Source organism: Leptopilina heterotoma, unplaced genomic scaffold (assembly GCF_015476425.1).
Source record: "Leptopilina heterotoma isolate Lh14 unplaced genomic scaffold, ASM1547642v1 Lhet_61, whole genome shotgun sequence".
NCBI classification, from domain to species: domain Eukaryota; kingdom Metazoa; phylum Arthropoda; class Insecta; order Hymenoptera; family Figitidae; genus Leptopilina; species Leptopilina heterotoma.
In genome coordinates this window covers 1,091,424-1,109,626 of record NW_025111142.1, presented here as the reverse complement: position 1 = coordinate 1,109,626, position 18,203 = coordinate 1,091,424, and the positions used below count along the sequence as shown (strand labels likewise).

Genomic DNA, 18,203 nt, shown 5'->3' with positions numbered 1-18,203 from the left:
CTTTATAACCTTTTAAGCTAAAACACGCGCTGTTGTCAAACAAAAAAAAAAGGAGAATTAATATTTATCCGAAAATTAGGAAAAATATAACAATTTAAAAAGTGTATTTCCAAAGTGAAATTGTTTTTGGTGAAAATTAAAAATATGTTTGTGGAGAATTTTCTCTAAACTAAGGGGAATTTTTATTTTTCGCAAATAATGTCGGCAATTATTGACGATAAAGTTGTTGATGGAGCAAAAGATCCGAATGTTGTGAAAGAAGATCCAATTCTTATTTTAACGGTAAATAATTATTGTTTCTATTATTTATTATCTATTGTTTATTAATTTTATTGCTTATTATATTTATTGCTTATATAGTTAATTATTTCACTGACAAAATTAACAAAATAATAGTTGTTAATTAACTAATAACATAATATTTACACTCTATAGTCAATTATTAGTTAACAAATTTTTTTTAAACAAATTATTCAATAAATAAAAATATAGACATTATTTATTTTTTTATTAATTAATTAATTTTCTTAAAAAAATTCTTAAATAATTATAAACACGATATTTATTGTTTACTATTAATTGTTAATTAACAATTTTTTTTAAAATTATTGAATAAATGCAAATAAAAATATAATATTTATTGTTAGTTAATTGTTACTTAAAAATTTTTTTTAACAATTTATTGAATAAATAGAAACATAATATTTATAATTTACAATAAATTTTCTTGTTAATAGTTAATTATTGCTTAACAATAAATAATCAAATAATTTAAATTCCTTGATAAAATTAATATTTTCAGTAAAAAATATATTTATTATTCAGCAAAAAATTATTTATTTAATTTTATTTATTATTATTTAGTATTAACAAAATTAAATAAATTATTTATAAAAAATAATTTACAAATAGTAAATAATTAATTTATTATTATTAAAAATTGAAATTCGTCAATTCGGTATTTTTCATTAATTGAATTTAATAAATTATAAATAAATAAATTGTTAGGTTTAATTTTAAATTAATTTTTAAAGAAAAAGGAATTTTTTTTGCGGATGGAATTATTTTTTGTAATTCTAATAAAATGTAATAAAATGAATAAAAATAATTAAAAGTAAATATGTAGTAAAAATTTGTTTTGGAAATTTTCAGGAAAAAGTGAAGTCACTTTATTTGTTTCGCGATCATTATTTCGAGAATCATGCAATTGAGGAGGCAATCAATAAGAATCGAGACGTTGAAAAAGAAATGAAGGAGGCTTTAACGAAATTCGACGATTATAAAGGCTATGAAATCGATGGCGCTCGTGCGAAATATTATTTTTTAAAAGGCAAAGCACTCAATGTAATAAATAGACACGTTCCACAGGCGGAGGAACTTTTAAGTAAAGCAGTGAAATTGGAACCAAAATTAATTGAAGCATGGAATGAACTCGGTGAATGTTATTGGAAAAATGACGATATTCAACAGGCGAAAAATTGTTTTTCCGGAGCTTTGCCTCACGTACGTTTTTCTTTTTTTAAATTTAACACCGAGAATAATTATTATTATTGATAAAAATTTTTCTTTTTCATTCATTTCATTATTTTACTTTTTTTGCATTCATTTCATTATTTTATTCTTTTTCTTTTTTTTGTTTATTTTTTTTTATTCATTTTATATTTAGAATATTTATATTTTGAATATTTTTATATTTTGAATATCCGCAATTTTATTTGAAGTTCATTGTCTAAGAGAGGAATATTTTTTTTCTAGGGCAGAAATAAGGTGTCGTTGAGAAATTTATCGATGGTTTTGAGACAAGAGCCAGCGACACAGGAACAAAGGATAAAAAATGTTCAGCAGGGTGTTGAGCATGCAAAGGATGCGGTGAGCCTCGACACTTCGGACGGTACATCTTGGGCTATTTTGGGTAACGCCTACCTCTCTTCATTTTTTACTGTTCAACAAAATCCGGCAACTTTACGTCTCTGCATGTCCGCCTACAATCAAGCCGTAAGAGGAATATAAGCAAAAAAAAAAGATTTATTTTCTATTTTTATACGAAAGACATTGATCATCATTTTTATAATTTTATTTTTTTTCATTCTAGGAAAAAGACATTATTGCCAAAAGTAATCCCGATCTTTTCTACAATAAGGCAGTGGTACGTAAATATTCTAGAAAATTTTGCAAAAGAATTCAATTATTTAAAAAAAAATTAATAAAATTCATCTAAAATTATTTTTATAATTGTAATAAAATTCCCACAGGAATATAATTAATTTAGAATAGTATTTTAAAAAAAAAATTCGAAAAAATGAAATTAATCAATTATTTAACAAAATTTTTATACAATTCTTCACAATAATTCAATTACTTTCACTAATAATAATAACATTTTTCATAAAAATTTAATTTTTTAAAAAATTTTTTAATTAAATTCAAAGCAAGAGTTCAATTATTTTCATAAATAATAAAATTATTCGCAGAAATTTAATTATTTTTCAAAAATATTGATAAAATTTCATCCCAAAAATTCAATTATCTTCATAAGTAATAAAATTCATCGCAGAATTTCAATTATTTTGAAATATTTTAATAAAATTTTTCGCAATAATTCAATTATTTTTTTAAATAATAAAATTCTTCTTAAGAATTCAATTATTTTTGAAAATTTTAATAAATTTCTTAGCAACTATTCAAATTATTTTTATAAATAATTAGAAACTTCAAATTTTTCACAAGAATTCAATTATTTTGAGTCGTCTTTATAAAATTCTTTGAAAAATTCAATTATTCTTATAAATAACAATATTCATCACATGAATTCAATTATTTTTAAAAGTAATAACAGGGTTCCTCCAGAATCTGGAAATAATGGAAATCATGGAAATTATAAAAAAAGGATTAAGATTAAAAACATTTTAAAAAGATTTTAAGATTTTAAAAGGCTTCTGAACATCAGGGAAATCATGGAAAAGAACTGGAATTTTTAAAAGTTTATAAATTTCTCCTGTTTTCCACTTCTTCTCTTAAATAGAAATTTAAATAATAATGAAGCTAAATTCCATAAAAGAGAGGAAAAAATGTTGAATTTTAAGAAATTCGGATTTTTGAATATTTGAAAATTTTTGATAATTTTAGATTTTTTACCAAAGAGTCGAGTCTATTTAATAAGTAAAGTATTTTCCAAGAGCACAAAAATAATGAAGCTAAATCCCATAAAAGAAAGGAAAAAATTGTGAATTTTAAGAAATTCGGATTTTTGAATTTTTTCGAATATATGATAATTTTAGATTTTTTACCAAAGAGTCGAGACTATTTAATAAGTAAAGTATTTTCCAAGAGCACAAAAATAATGAAGCTAAATCCCATAAAATAGAGAAAAAAATGTTGAATTTTAAGAAATTCGGATTTTTAAATTTTTGAAAATTTTTGATATTTTTAGATTTTTTACCAAAGATTCGAAACTATTTAATAAGTAAAGTATTTTCCAAGAGCACAAAAATCATAAAGCTAAATCCCATAAAAGAGAGGAAAAAATGTTGAATTTTAAGAAATTCGGATTTTTGAATTTTTGAAAATTTATGATAATTTTAGATTTTTTACCAAAGAGTCGAGACTATTTAATAAGTAAAGTATTTTCCAAGAGCACAAAAATAATGAAACTAAATCCCATAAAAAAGAGGAAAAAATGTTGAATTTTAAGAAATTCGGATTTTTAAATTTTTGAAAATTTTTGATATTTTTAGATTTTTTACCAAAGATTCGAAACTATTTAATAAGTAAAGTATTTTCCAAGAGCACAAAAATCATGAAGCTAAATCCAATGAAATAGAGAAAAAAATGTTGAATTTTAAGAAATTCGGATTTTTGAATTTTTTCGAATTTATGATAATTTTAGATTTTTTACCAAAGAGTCGAGACTATTTAATAAGTAAAGTATTTTCCAAGAGCACAAAAATAATAAAGCTAAATCCCATAAAAGAGAGGAAAAAATGTTGAATTTTAAGAAATTCGGATTTTTGAATTTTTGAAAATTTATGATAATTTTAGATTTTTTACCAAAGAGTCGAGACTATTTAATAAGTAAAGTATTTTCCAAGAGCACAAAAATAATGAAGCTAAATCCCATAAAATAGAGAAAAAAATGTTGAATTTTAAGAAATTCGGATTTTTAAATTTTTGAAAATTTTTGATATTTTTAGATTTTTTACCAAAGATTCGAAACTATTTAATAAGTAAAGTATTTTCCAAGAGCACAAAAATCATGAAGCTAAATCCCATAAAAGAGAGGAAAAAATGTTGAATTTTAAGAAATTCGGATTTTTGAAGTTTTTCGAATTTATGATAATTTTAGATTTTTTACCAAAGAGTCGAGACTATTTAATAAGTAAAGTATTTTCCAAGAGCACAAAAATAATAAAGCTAAATCTCATAAAATAGAGGAAAAAATGTTGAATTTAAAAAATTCGGATTTTTCAATTTTTGAAAATTTTCGATAATTTTAGTTTTTTTATCATTGAGTCGAGACTATTGGATGAGTAAAGTATTTTCCAAAAGCACAAAAATAATAAAGCTAAATCCCATAAAATAGAGGAAAAAATGTTGAATTTTAAGAAATTCGGATATTTGAATTTTTTCGAATTTATGATAATTTTAGATTTTTTACCAAAGAGTCGAGACTATTTAATAAGTAAAGTATTTTCCAAGAGCACAAAAATAATGAAGCTAAATCCCATAAAAGAGGGGAAAAAATGTTTAATTTTAAGAAATTCGGATTTTTGATTTTTTCGAATTTTTGATAATTTTAGATTTTTCACCAAAGAGTCGAGACTATTTAATAAGTAAAGTATTTTCCAAAAGCACAAAAATAATGAAGCTAAATCCCATAAAATAGATGAAAAAATGTTGAATTTTAAGAAATTCGGATTTTTGAATTTTTGAAAATTTTTGATATTTTTAGATTTTTTACCAAAGAGTCGAGACTATTTAATAAGTAAAGTATTTTTCAATAGCACAAAAATAATGAAGCTAAATCCCATAAAAGAGAGGAAAAAATGTTGAATTTTAAGAAATTCGGATTTTTGAATTTTTGAAAATTTATGATAATTTTAGATTTGTTACCAAAGAGTCGAGACTATTTAATAAGTAAAGTATTTTCCAAAAGCACAAAAATAATGAAGCTAAATCCCATAAAAGAAAGGAAAAAATGTTGAATTTTAAGAAATTCGGATTTTTGAATTTTTTCGAATTTATGATAATTTTAGTTTTTTTACCAAAGAGTCGAGACTATTTAATAAGTAAAGTATTTTCCAAGAGCACAAAAATAATGAAGCTAAATCCCATAAAAGAGAGGAAAAAATGTTGAATTTTAAGAAATTCGGATTTTTGAATTTTTGAAAATTTATGATAATTTTAGATTTGTTACCAAAGAGTCGAGACTATTTAATAAGTAAAGTATTTTCCAAAAGCACAAAAATAATGAAGCTAAATCCCATAAAAGAAAGGAAAAAATGTTGAATTTTAAGAAATTCGGATTTTTGAATTTTTTCGAATTTATGATAATTTTAGTTTTTTTACCAAAGAGTCGAGACTATTTAATAAGTAAAGTATTTTCCAAAAGCACAAAAATAATGAAGCTAAATCCCATAAAATAGAGGAAAAAATGTTGAATTTAAGAAATTCGGATTTTTGAATTTTTGAAAATTTATGATAATTTTAGATTTTTTACCAAAGAGTCGAGACTATTTAATAAGTAAAGTATTTTCCAAGCGCACAAAAATAATGAAGCTAAATCCCATTAAAAAGAGGAAAAAATGTTGAATTTTAAGAAATTCGGATTTTTGAATTTTTTCGAATTTATGATAATTTTAGTTTTTTTACCAAAGAGTCGAGACTATTTAATAAGTAAAGTATTTTCTAAGAGCATAAAAATAATGAAGCTAAATCCCATAAAATAGAGGAAAAAATGTTGAATTTAAGAAATTCGGATTTTTGAATTTTTGAAAATTTATGATAATTTTAGATTTTTTACCAAAGAGTCGAGACTATTTAATAAGTAAAGTATTTTCCAAGCGCACAAAAATAATGAAGCTAAATCTTATAAAATAGAGGAAAAAATGTTGAATTTAAGAAATTCGGATTTTTGAATTTTTTCGAATTTATGATAATTTTAGATTTTTTACCAGAGAGTCGAGACTATTTAATAAGTAAAGTATTTTCCAAGCGCACAAAAATAATGAAGCTAAATCTTATAAAATAGAGGAAAAAATGTTGAATTTTAAGAAATTCGGATTTTTGAAAATTTATGATAATTTTAGATTTTTTACCAAAGAGTCGAGACTATTTAATAAGTAAAGTATTTTCCAAGAGCACAAAAATAATGAAGCTAAATCCCATAAAAGAGAGGAAAAAATGTTGAATTTTAAGAAATTCGGATTTTTGAATTTTTGAAAATTTATGATAATTTTAGATTTGTTACCAAAGAGTCGAGACTATTTAATAAGTAAAGTATTTTCCAAAAGCACAAAAATAATGAAGCTAAATCCCATAAAAGAAAGGAAAAAATGTTGAATTTTAAGAAATTCGGATTTTTGAATTTTTTCGAATTTATGATAATTTTAGTTTTTTTACCAAAGAGTCGAGACTATTTAATAAGTAAAGTATTTTCTAAGAGCACAAAAATAATGAAGCTAAATCCCATAAAATAGAGGAAAAAATGTTGAATTTAAGAAATTCGGATTTTTGAATTTTTGAAAATTTATGATAATTTTAGATTTTTTACCAAAGAGTCGAGACTATTTAATAAGTAAAGTATTTTCCAAGCGCACAAAAATAATGAAGCTAAATCCCATTAAAAAAGAGGAAAAAATGTTGAATTTTAAGAAATTCGGATTTTTGAATTTTTTCGAATTTATGATAATTTTAGTTTTTTTACCAAAGAGTCGAGACTATTTAATAAGTAAAGTATTTTCTAAGAGCATAAAAATAATGAAGCTAAATCCCATAAAATAGAGGAAAAAATGTTGAATTTAAGAAATTCGGATTTTTGAATTTTTGAAAATTTATGATAATTTTAGATTTTTTACCAAAGAGTCGAGACTATTTAATAAGTAAAGTATTTTCCAAGCGCACAAAAATAATGAAGCTAAATCCCATTAAAAAGAGGAAAAAATGTTGAATTTTAAGAAATTCGGATTTTTGAATTTTTTCGAATTTATGATAATTTTAGTTTTTTTACCAAAGAGTCGAGACTATTTAATAAGTAAAGTATTTTCTAAGAGCATAAAAATAATGAAGCTAAATCCCATAAAATAGAGGAAAAAATGTTGAATTTAAGAAATTCGGATTTTTGAATTTTTGAAAATTTATGATAATTTTAGATTTTTTACCAAAGAGTCGAGACTATTTAATAAGTAAAGTATTTTCCAAGCGCACAAAAATAATGAAGCTAAATCCCATAAAAAAAAGGAAAAAATGTTGAATTTTAAGAAATTCGGATTTTTGAATTTTTTCGAATTTATGATAATTTTAGTTTTTTTACCAAAGAGTCGAGACTATTTAATAAGTAAAGTATTTTCTAAGAGCATAAAAATAATGAAGCTAAATCCCATAAAATAGAGGAAAAAATGTTGAATTTAAGAAATTCGGATTTTTGAATTTTTGAAAATTTATGATAATTTTAGATTTTTTACCAAAGAGTCGAGACTATTTAATAAGTAAAGTATTTTCCAAGCGCACAAAAATAATGAAGCTAAATCCCATTAAAAAGAGGAAAAAATGTTGAATTTTAAGAAATTCGGATTTTTGAATTTTTTCGAATTTATGATAATTTTAGTTTTTTTACCAAAGAGTCGAGACTATTTAATAAGTAAAGTATTTTCTAAGAGCATAAAAATAATGAAGCTAAATCCCATAAAATAGAGGAAAAAATGTTGAATTTAAGAAATTCGGATTTTTGAATTTTTGAAAATTTATGATAATTTTAGATTTTTTACCAAAGAGTCGAGACTATTTAATAAGTAAAGTATTTTCCAAGCGCACAAAAATAATGAAGCTAAATCCCATAAAAAAAAGGAAAAAATGTTGAATTTTAAGAAATTCGGATTTTTGAATTTTTTCGAATTTATGATAATTTTAGTTTTTTTACCAAAGAGTCGAGACTATTTAATAAGTAAAGTATTTTCTAAGAGCATAAAAATAATGAAGCTAAATCCCATAAAATAGAGGAAAAAATGTTGAATTTTAAGAAATTCGGATTTTTGAATTTTTGAAAATTTATGATAATTTTAGATTTTTTACCAAAGATTTGAGACTATTTAATAAGTAAAGTATTTACCAAAAGCACAAAAATAATGAAGCTAAATCCCATAAAAAAAAGGAAAAAATGTTGAATTTTAAGAAATTCGGATTTTTGAATTTTTTCGAATTTATGATAATTTTAGATTTTTCACCAAAAGGTGGAGACTTTTAAATAAGTAAAGTGTTTTTAAAGAGCCCAAAAATAATGAAATTAGATTTAAAATTTCACTGGAATTTCGTAAAAATTTGACCTGGAAATCATGGAGAAGTATGGAATTTTAAATTCGGATTTTTGTTGGAATACTGTAATAAATTTCTTCTTGGAAATTCAATTATTACAGAAAATTCTAATAAAATCGTACACAAAAATTTAATTATTTTTATAAATATTAGAATGCTTTTTACGAATTCAATTATTTTCAAAAAAAATGTTAATAATTTGTTCTAACAATCTTCGTAAAAATTTAATTATTTTTATAAAGAATTCTTCGAAAGAATTGAATTATTAAAGATAAATAACAAAATTATTTCCTAAAATTCAATTATTGAGGCATTTTAATTAAATTCTTTGCAAAATTGCAATTATTTAAACAAAATTTAATAAAATTCTTCGCATGAATCCAATTATAGTTTATTACATAAAAATTATTATTTAAGTTCCTCCTAGGAATTCAATTATTTAAAAAAATTTTAAATAAAATTCTTGAAAAAGTTTTCAATTACTTTCAAAAAATGTTATAAAATTCTTTAATATAATAAATTTCAGTAAGATTTTAATTAAATTTAAAAAATTATTAAAAATAATTGATTTAAAGAAGAATTGTAGTTAAATGGATTGAAAAAGTTTAGAAAAATTGATTACTTTAAAGATTTTAAGTCTAGATTTTATTTTCGTATTTAAGTCTATAATATCGATGGAAAATATTAAAATAGATAATTTAATATTATTTAAAAAAAAAAGCAGGGCAATAATAAATATGAATTATACCCCACCAGGCACTTAAGTATCAAGAGGAATATAAATCCGCACTTGAGGCTTTTGAAAGGTCGATGTTACTGGATCCAACATGGGATGTTCCTCGGACAAAGCAAGAGGATCTCCTTCAGTACCTCAAAGACCTACAAACTTCAGTTAATAGTAAAGGAAGACTGAAACCCAAGAGGCTTCTTCAAATGATAAAAGTAAATTTTATCTCTTATTCTAAAAATTCTTCTCCACCTATTTACCTACTTTTTTTTGTTTTAATATTTTTTTTATTAGAAAAAAAACCTTTCAAAATATTTCAAGGTTGATTATGAAAAATATTATTATTAAAAATTAAATTTCAGTCTCTAGACTCGAAGCATTTGGGACCTTATAGCGGCGGTTCTTACACAGTTGGAAACAAAACTGTAAAATTAGAACAAATTTTATTAAAAAATTTAATTCCTGGAGTGAATTTAGAAAAAGTTATTTTTGGAAAAGTTGTGTGTTGGATTCAGGATTCTGATTGTGTGCCTTTGTAAGTTTAACATTTAATATTCTAATTTTAACATTTAATATTCTAATTTTAATATTTAATATTTTAATTTTAACATTTTGCTTTCAATTTTTTCAGTACCTTTTGTCTTATTGATAAGGAGCAAACTTGCGTGGCTGTGACTGTTTATAATTTAGCGAAAGGCCGCGGTGTGACAAATGGTGATTCGGTCGCGATTCCTGAACCTTTCGTTACTCATCAGAAATTCAGTAACAAAGAACAAGTAAATAGACTTTATTTATTTTTTTCTACATCAAAAAACATAACATAAATTTATTAAGTTTGTTTAATATATAGTATTTTAATTATTTAATGAAAATTAAAATAAATTCTGTTAGTTGAGAATAAAATTATAATTTAATTGAATTAACATTAATTTAGTTAAATAAAAATGTATTTAATTCAATAAAAGTTGATTTTATTGAAGAAAAATCGATTGTATTGAGTAAAAATTAATATAATTGAAGAAAAATCGACTGAATTAAATTTTAATTGATTTAGTTAAAATTAAATTTATCCTAATTTAGTTCAGTTAAAATAAAATTTTAATTAATTTAATTCAGTTAAAATAAAATTTTAATTAATTCAATTTTGTTAAAATTAAAGTGGTTCTAATTTAATTCAATTAAAACTAAACTGTTCATAATTTCACAATTTTGATGATAATTATTTTCTAATTTTTTTTTTTTTTGTTACAGACATTTGACTTCATGTCGATAAGAGTTGAGACGCCATTAATTCTTGTTGTGAATGGAAAAAAAATGAGCTGGGAACAACAGGCGGGAATTAGAATTTCTTCAATGAAAAAAAGTGATTAGCATCTCTTTTTTTTAAATTTGAAATAGTTTTTAAAAAAAAACAATTTTTTTTCAAATTTTTTGTTTTATTAATATTTTTCAAAACTTTTAAGTGACAACCAATTTTTGTTTACAGTCACTAAACACAAGTTAGTAAAATTTATAAAAATTTAGATCGAATTTTACAAATTGTGTACAGAACAATTTTTCCTAGTCATAAAATTTTTTTCTATACAATCATTGACTCAAATTTTTTTTTTTTTTTTTTTTTTTTTTTGAACAAAGAAAATTAAATTTTGTACTTAAAATAATTTTAAAAAGATAAAATTTCTAATTATCGATTTTTTTTTAAATTATGATTATAGAATTATTTTTTAACAATATTGTAAAAAAAAAGAATACTATGTATAATTTATAACGACGATTTAAAAAAAAAATGTTTGTAAAACAATATTATAGATTTATATAGATAACTATAGATTTAAATATGATTTCGATCTCAGAAATAAAACAAATTTTCAAATTATTTCTACGATATTTGTGATATGAAACTCAGAAAAAAATGTTATTTCTTTCTTTCTCCTTTCGTAAATTTATAATAAGTAACACGCTCTGAATAAGGGAAGCAAAAAAAATTTTGAGGTTATGTTTCATTTTTATAAATGTTAGGTATTTATTGATTTATTAATTAATTTTTTTTATTATTTTTTATTTATTTAATTTTTTTCTATTAAATTTATGTTTATCTTAATTTTTTTAAAAATGGATTTATCAGCTTTTGAAAATTTGCTCCTCAATTTATTTATATTTTATTTATTTTATTTATTTTATTTATTTTATTTATTTTATTTATTTTATTTATTTTATTTATTTATATTATTTATTTTATTATTTATTATTATATTTATTTATTTATTTATTTATTTATTGAAATGTTATATAAATAACAAACGGTTTAAACTTGTTTAAAGATTTTTTTCGAATTAATTAATCTTTTTTTGTAAATTAGGGAATTCCCACTCTCTCACTATTCATTTTAGGCACTTCTACAATAACTTTCTCTTAATCGCACTTCATTTTTTGTTAGTTGCAGCTGCCCAACCCTGCTGAATGGAATTTGTAACTTTTTCTTTCATCAGTCTTGTTAAATTTATTTAATTTTTTATTTATATTTTTACTCGTTTAAATAATAAGAGAATACCTTCAGAAAGTAAGAAAATAAAAACAAATTAAAAGGATTTGTCACCGTCGCTTAAATTTTTGTGACTTTAGTTTTTTTTATTTGTGTGAATTTACGAGAAAGACAGAGACAAATATATTGCACTTGCGCGCATGCCCAAGTACTCAACATTCATTACCTTAGACTCTTTCTACAATGCATTCATTCAATTTTTGGTAATTAAGTGTTTATATATATATATATATTTAATTTAACAATGATGCAATATCATCAAAAGCTATTATAAAATGCTGATAAGAATGGAAATAAATTGTTATCGTTGTCAATATTTTGTTTCAGATATCAAAGAAGAAATTCAAACAAGTCTCATACCCATACATCGAAATATTTCGGTCTTACATTTTGGCGTCAATAATTCTCCATTCTCGTCGACAATTTGATGGCGCAATGTCGTGGATAATACTTCAAAACCAGCGTCGATACCTAATTTGGTCGATATTGGTGACGTAAAAACGGTATAAGTTGCCGAAATATTATTCCATCTACCAACTTCATTTCTGAAAAAAATACGAAATTGGAATTTCGCTTTGAATTTCTAATTTTTTTTTTCATTACTGTACGTACAGTCAAACGCATATATGCTTTCCTGATGGTTTTATGGAATTTTAAAAAAGTCGTGTCTGTCGAAATTTTCATAGTTCATGACATAAAAATTCTTACGTCACGAACTAAGAATATTTGATAGAAATGACACGACTTTTTAAAATTCCGTCAAACCGGAAGTACATCATATATGCATTTAGGTGTATGTGAGCACAGAACTAGGGTTTCTGCGTTCTGGAATATTTACCTTGCCGCCAAAAGATGGTATCCTAGTGAATTTCCACGAAATGATGGATCAACACTGAGTCCAAAGCATCCTAGATAATTCTTGCATCCGTATATTTTCTCCACATCAACGCCCTCTGACAGCATTCCCATAATTTCCATTACTCTTGCAACTTTCTTCGATTTACACTAAAATACGTTTTTACATTCTCATTTTAAATTGAAATTAGAATAAATGTTAGTGTTTCATTAACCCAATGTCGCTAGGTAAAAAGTTTCTAGGTAAAAGTTACTAGTTTATCACTAGATTGTGAAACAGCAAAGATAATTCACCTTAGAAGCGTCATGACTCCTGGTGGCATGCGGACTAACTAAAAATCCCATTAGTAAGAAAAGGATAGACATATCTTCGTCCTTTTCTTACTTAAATGTGATTTTTTAGTTAGTCCACACGCCACCAGGATCCATGACGCATCTAGATGAATATTACTATCTTAGGCTAGGGTTAATAAAAAAATTCATTCAATTTGTATTAAAGTCAGTTTTTACAATTGTATTGCTAAAATCAACTCTTTCACCCTTTCCGCCAAGAAAAAGAACATTCATTCCAGCAATTATAGGTTTTCCTCCTTTTGGATTTTCGAAAAATGCCGCTATACTTAAATTGTCCTCCAGTGCCTTTAGAAATAGTGATCTAAACTCCTCAACCGATTCTGAATCATCGACCAAATCTGCCAAAAGAGGAAATTATATTTTAAAAAAATTGTTATAATCTTAGCCATGGGAGTGAACATAGCAAACATATGTATGCATCTCTATTACACTCATGGTTCATGGCCTTGGGGACAAAATGCCCCATGGGATTCCCCCGTAAATAAAACAAATTCAAGAACGAAATGCATGAGATAGAAAAGGATAGATATAATCGTGTCCTTCTCTATCTCATACATCGTGTTCGCGGGTCGGCCATTTGCAAATTCGTTATTTTGAGAATTCTATCAAATATTAACAATTCTTGCAAATAAAAATTTGAAAAATGAAACGTTTTGTTTCAATAAATATTCTGGTGATTATAGATTTAATTAAATGAAAATTCGAACTTTAAGTTATTTTAAATAATAGTAAAAAAAATTGTGAATATTGAAACTTACATTCAGATGCACATAAAGGTTCATAAGCTAGAAAAAATTTACACATATGATCGGCGGCATCCTGATATCTATCCTTTAAAATTGGTCGAATAGTAAATTTCAAAGTTTTTCCATTTTTCACAATTTTCACATTTTTAACAAAATTAGATGAATTGGATTCCATAATTAATAAAAATAGATATTTATATATAAGTATTGAAAAAAAAATATAAAAGAACTAAATATGAACCTTGAGAGAATTAACCTTAAAAAACAGAATTATATGTACAAAAAATGTTAATAGAATGGATTTAAGATATACTCGATTTCCACTTTTAAACGTCTAGGAACATAATTTAACTTGTACTTGAAAAAATGATAAATTTTTTTGATAATTTTTTTTTAATCTAATAATCAATATTGTTGTGTTTAATCATGGGCTATCACTCTAAAAATAATCTTATAGTTAGGGTATAATAATTCTTATCTATTTTTGTAGTTCTACATACGTTTCTAAACGTATCACTTTTATGTACTTTACGTTTAACCTTGAAATCAAATTTAGAGCTTTTAAAAATATTTAACATTCGTACGTCACGAACTGAAAATATTTTATAGAATTGACGATTTTTCAAAATTCCATAATTCAAACCGGAAGGACAACATACATGCATTTGGCTGTACGTCCTCTTTCCGAAATTGTAAAGTCGGCGTTAATTTCTAAATTCTTTCACTGGGGATTCCCATCCATAAAGATACAAGCATTAAATCTAGTACTTTCTGGACAATTTTTACCGAATTAATATTTCAATTAAGAAATAAATTTAACTGTAATAACAATTTTTAATAACTAATTTACTATTTATCTAAATATAATTGTTCACAATTTGAATTTAAAAACCTTAAAATTAATAGTATACAATTATCTGGTTTCTGGGGAGAAAAATAAATCTAGTGAATTTTGGTAGGCAGAATATTTTTGTAACTAGTAGAGAATGAAATTTACATTTGGCAACACTGGTCGTTGGTGAAATGGCAGGCACATGTGACAGTTCTGCTTTATAAAGTTACAGTTGTCGAAACTCTTGCTAATTAAAGTAATGCAAGCAAACTAATAAATTAAATTATTAAATACAATAAATGCATTTGAAAATAATAATAAATTCTTTATTGTATTAGTTAATATAATAATCTTTTAATCAATACAAACTCGAATCTTTGCCAAGGAATTAATATTCATTTGTCATGGGTCGAAAACTCGTGGAAGAATTGACGCGCCGAGTGAAATATAGGTTATGTTTCTAAATGCAGACGAAGTGGTGAGTTTTATTCGTTTTATTCTTCACTGTCAAGGTAAGTAAATTAGAAAAATACAAAATGCAAAAAATAAGATTTTTGATTTGTTTTAAAGTAAAGCAAAAGACTGCTTTTTCAACTCACACATTTTTATTAATTTATTTTTGCCAGTAATGGAAAACTGGTTTTCTCATAAGTTTTAGAAGAAATTTAAGAAAAATAGAAGCAAAAAAGATCTTAAAATTTTTAATATAATAAAAAATTAATAATAGCAAAATATATATTTATAATGTAAATGCTGACTAAAAACTAATTCTTCAAATTTACTTAAAAATAAAAAATAAATACAAAAAAAAATTATTTAAAAATAAAATTCAATGAACTTGAAATCATTGTAAAACGATTTAAAAAAATGATCTTATTAAGAAAGTATATACATTCATTCATTAGTAAATAATAATGAATTTTTAAAAAAAATGCAGAATCATTTTCAGATGATTATTAGTAAATATACCTACAAAAATGTAGAGTGTAGAATGTAGAGCAACTTTTAATGTCTTGATGATGCAAACTAATAAAATATTGACTCACATAGGGTAAGTGTGTCAATTGTGGCGGGTGCTCCAATTATGGCGACTTTGTAAAAAATAGAATTATTTACTATTTTAGAATAATATAGTTATTTGAAAATGATAGAAAAAGTTATTTTCGACCTTACTCGATATAATTGTACGAAAAAAAACACATTTGAACTATTATTGGTTTAATTATTTAAGTACAAAAATTGTGCCCCGCCATAATTGGCACATTTTCATTGAATGTGCGTGCTCCAGTTATGGCGCGCAACACAACCTCTAAATACACGTTATTTTCCCCGCCGAAATTGACTCAACCGCGCCATAATTGACGTTTTTAATCTTAATTCTTATTGCTTTAATTTTGTTTAAATAATTAATTTTTATAAAGTTTTTATAAAAGTTTTATTATCTATATGACACGGGCTTTTAGTTTAATAAGCCATAAATTTACTTCTTTCATTATAATTTTTGAATTTTCTATTTCAAAGACGGCTAAACCAGAACCGCGCCATAATTGGCACACTTACCCTATATATATAAATTTTAATAATATTTTTAAGTTTTTAATTTAAAAATAATTTTAAATAACTAACAAAAGAAGCTATTTTATTTATTATTATTATGTAAACTACAAAATTTTTAAAAATTTAACTTTAATAAATTTTTTTAAAAGAATTCAATTATTATTTTTAAAAAATTTTTTAAAAATTCTTTAAAATATTTCAATTATTTTTAATACAATTTTAATTGAATTCCTCAAAAGTATTTCAATATTACATTCACAAAATTTTTATAAAATTCTTAAAAGCAATTAAGTTATTTTCAAAAATTTTAATAAAATCCATACAACAATTAAATTATTTCATAATTAAAATTATAAAAAGCTACAAAAAAATACAAAAAGTAATGTAAAAAATAATATAAAAACCTATTAAAAATCTTTGCTTTTTAAAATAGAAAAAGATTTCACATTTACAAAATAGTGAAAAATAACTTAATTTCTAAATTAAAATTAAATAGTTAGTTAAATCAGTTAGTTTTTCTATAATAATTTATAAGTAAAAACTTTTATATTTTAGAATGTTTAAATTATATTAATAATATTATTAACATAGTCTAAATTTCGGAAAATTTTAAATCGAAGTTTTAAAAAAGTTGAATTTAAAAAAATTTTAATTGAAAATTCTGAATAAGTTTATTTTTGAAATATTTTTATTCAAATTGTTAAAAATTTTTTTGTATTTTTAAATTATATGTTCAATTAAAAATATTTAAAATTTCATTAAATTGAATTAAAAACAAGTGGATTTCAAAAATATTTTAGATAAACTTCTTTTTTTAAATAAATAATTAAATTTTTAAGAAACTTTCTCGAAAATTATAAAAAATAATAATTGAACCAAAGAAGAATTTTAGTTGAGAATTCTATAGAAAATAATAGAATTGAAACCATGAAAATAATTTTTCATAATTTACAGTAAAAATTGATGATAAATTTTATTGAATTTTAAAGGATTGGAAATTTGTAAAAATCTTAATTCTTATACGAAAAAAATGAAAGTAATGATTATATAAATAAAATATCATAATTTTTGTTTGGTAGTGTACCACTTTTCTTTCAATAAAATTTTATAGAAAAATTAAAAGATGACTAATATAAGTATAAATAAATAAATTTAGAAAAAAAATAATAACTTACTTTCACATTCACATAAAGGTTCATCAGCTAAAAAAAATTTGCACATATGATCAGCAGCTTCATCGTATCGATCTTTTGGAATCGGTTGTATTGTAAATTTTACAGTATTGCCTTTTTTAGTAATTTCCACATTTTTAATAAAATTAGAAAAATTATTGATCGATTCCATAATTAATATTAAAAAAAATAAAATTGCTTCTTTAAATAAATAAATAAATAAATAAATATGTATATAAAATGATAAAATTTTAAAATTTAAGACGTTTAAACTGGACGACACATAAACGGACAATGATAAATTATAGAAGTTAACAATACTATTATATACTAAATCTTCATTACAATAATTTTAGAATGTATACTCTGAGTCTTATATTATATTATACCTTTTAAAATATTATTAAACCGATAAACTGTACATTTTCGATAAAAGACGGCATATCAATTTTGAAATTAACAGCCCTATTGGTACATAAATATTGGTTCCTTGAATGAGAACAAGGGAATAATAGCATTAACTGTCCATTTACTTGAATAGAGACAATCGGAGGTAATTCTCTTCTATCTTACTCATTATGAAAGTTATGTAATTTAATATTCATTTAATTATATTATTATTACATAATTATTAATTATATCATATAATTATTACTATTTTCTTTTTTTTCTTTTTATATTAAGTATTTAATATTACGACAGTAAAGAAAGATACCTGAGAAGTAAATCATTTTAAGGTTATGTTTGTATTATTTCGAACTTAATTAAAAGTTTCAAGGTAATTTCCGGGTAATTATTAATTATAAATTTATAATTATTTTATTTTTTTTTATTTTTATATTAAGTATTATTAATATTATGACGAAGAAAGATACCTGAGAAGTAAAAATCT

The 18,203-nt window shown here is 22.9% G+C and overlaps 2 protein-coding genes across 2 annotated transcripts; one reads left to right on the top strand and one right to left on the bottom strand.

Annotated features, from left to right (window-relative positions):
- On the top strand, nt 1-10,861 carry LOC122509597 (tetratricopeptide repeat protein 5-like). Its single transcript, XM_043623778.1, has 8 exons — nt 1-282; nt 1,153-1,503; nt 1,756-1,995; nt 2,093-2,146; nt 9,283-9,468; nt 9,616-9,788; nt 9,885-10,029; nt 10,505-10,861. Exons 1-8 carry the CDS (start codon nt 199-201, stop codon nt 10,622-10,624), a joined length of 1,353 nt encoding a protein of 450 aa, XP_043479713.1. The 5' UTR covers nt 1-198; the 3' UTR covers nt 10,625-10,861.
- Nucleotides 10,862-11,832: 971 nt separating this feature from the next.
- Nucleotides 11,833-17,613, bottom strand: LOC122509692. Its single transcript, XM_043623922.1, has 4 exons — nt 17,315-17,613; nt 13,161-13,342; nt 12,634-12,800; nt 11,833-12,340 (listed from the first exon to the last, which is right to left on the bottom strand). Exons 1-4 carry the CDS (start codon nt 17,481-17,483, stop codon nt 12,139-12,141), a joined length of 720 nt encoding a protein of 239 aa, XP_043479857.1. The 5' UTR covers nt 17,484-17,613; the 3' UTR covers nt 11,833-12,138.
- Nucleotides 17,614-18,203: the final 590 nt, after the last annotated feature.

Bases quoted from the DNA above. Each gene is read 5' to 3' on its own strand.
- LOC122509597 (XM_043623778.1), top strand. From the start codon at position 199: ATGTCGGCAATTATTGACGATAAAGTTGTTGATGGAGCAAAAGATCCG. The intron at 283-1,152 runs GTAAATAATTAT...GGAAATTTTCAG, and splicing joins ATCCAATTCTTATTTTAACG to GAAAAAGTGAAGTCACTTTA. The intron at 1,504-1,755 runs GTACGTTTTTCT...TTTTTTTTCTAG, and splicing joins TTTCCGGAGCTTTGCCTCAC to GGCAGAAATAAGGTGTCGTT.
- LOC122509692 (XM_043623922.1), bottom strand. From the start codon at position 17,483: ATGGAATCGATCAATAATTTTTCTAATTTTATTAAAAATGTGGAAATT. The intron at 12,801-13,160 runs GTAAAAACTGAC...AACGTATTTTAG, and splicing joins TTGATTTTAGCAATACAATT to TGTAAATCGAAGAAAGTTGC. The intron at 12,341-12,633 runs GTAAATATTCCA...TATTTTTTTCAG, and splicing joins TACCATCTTTTGGCGGCAAG to AAATGAAGTTGGTAGATGGA.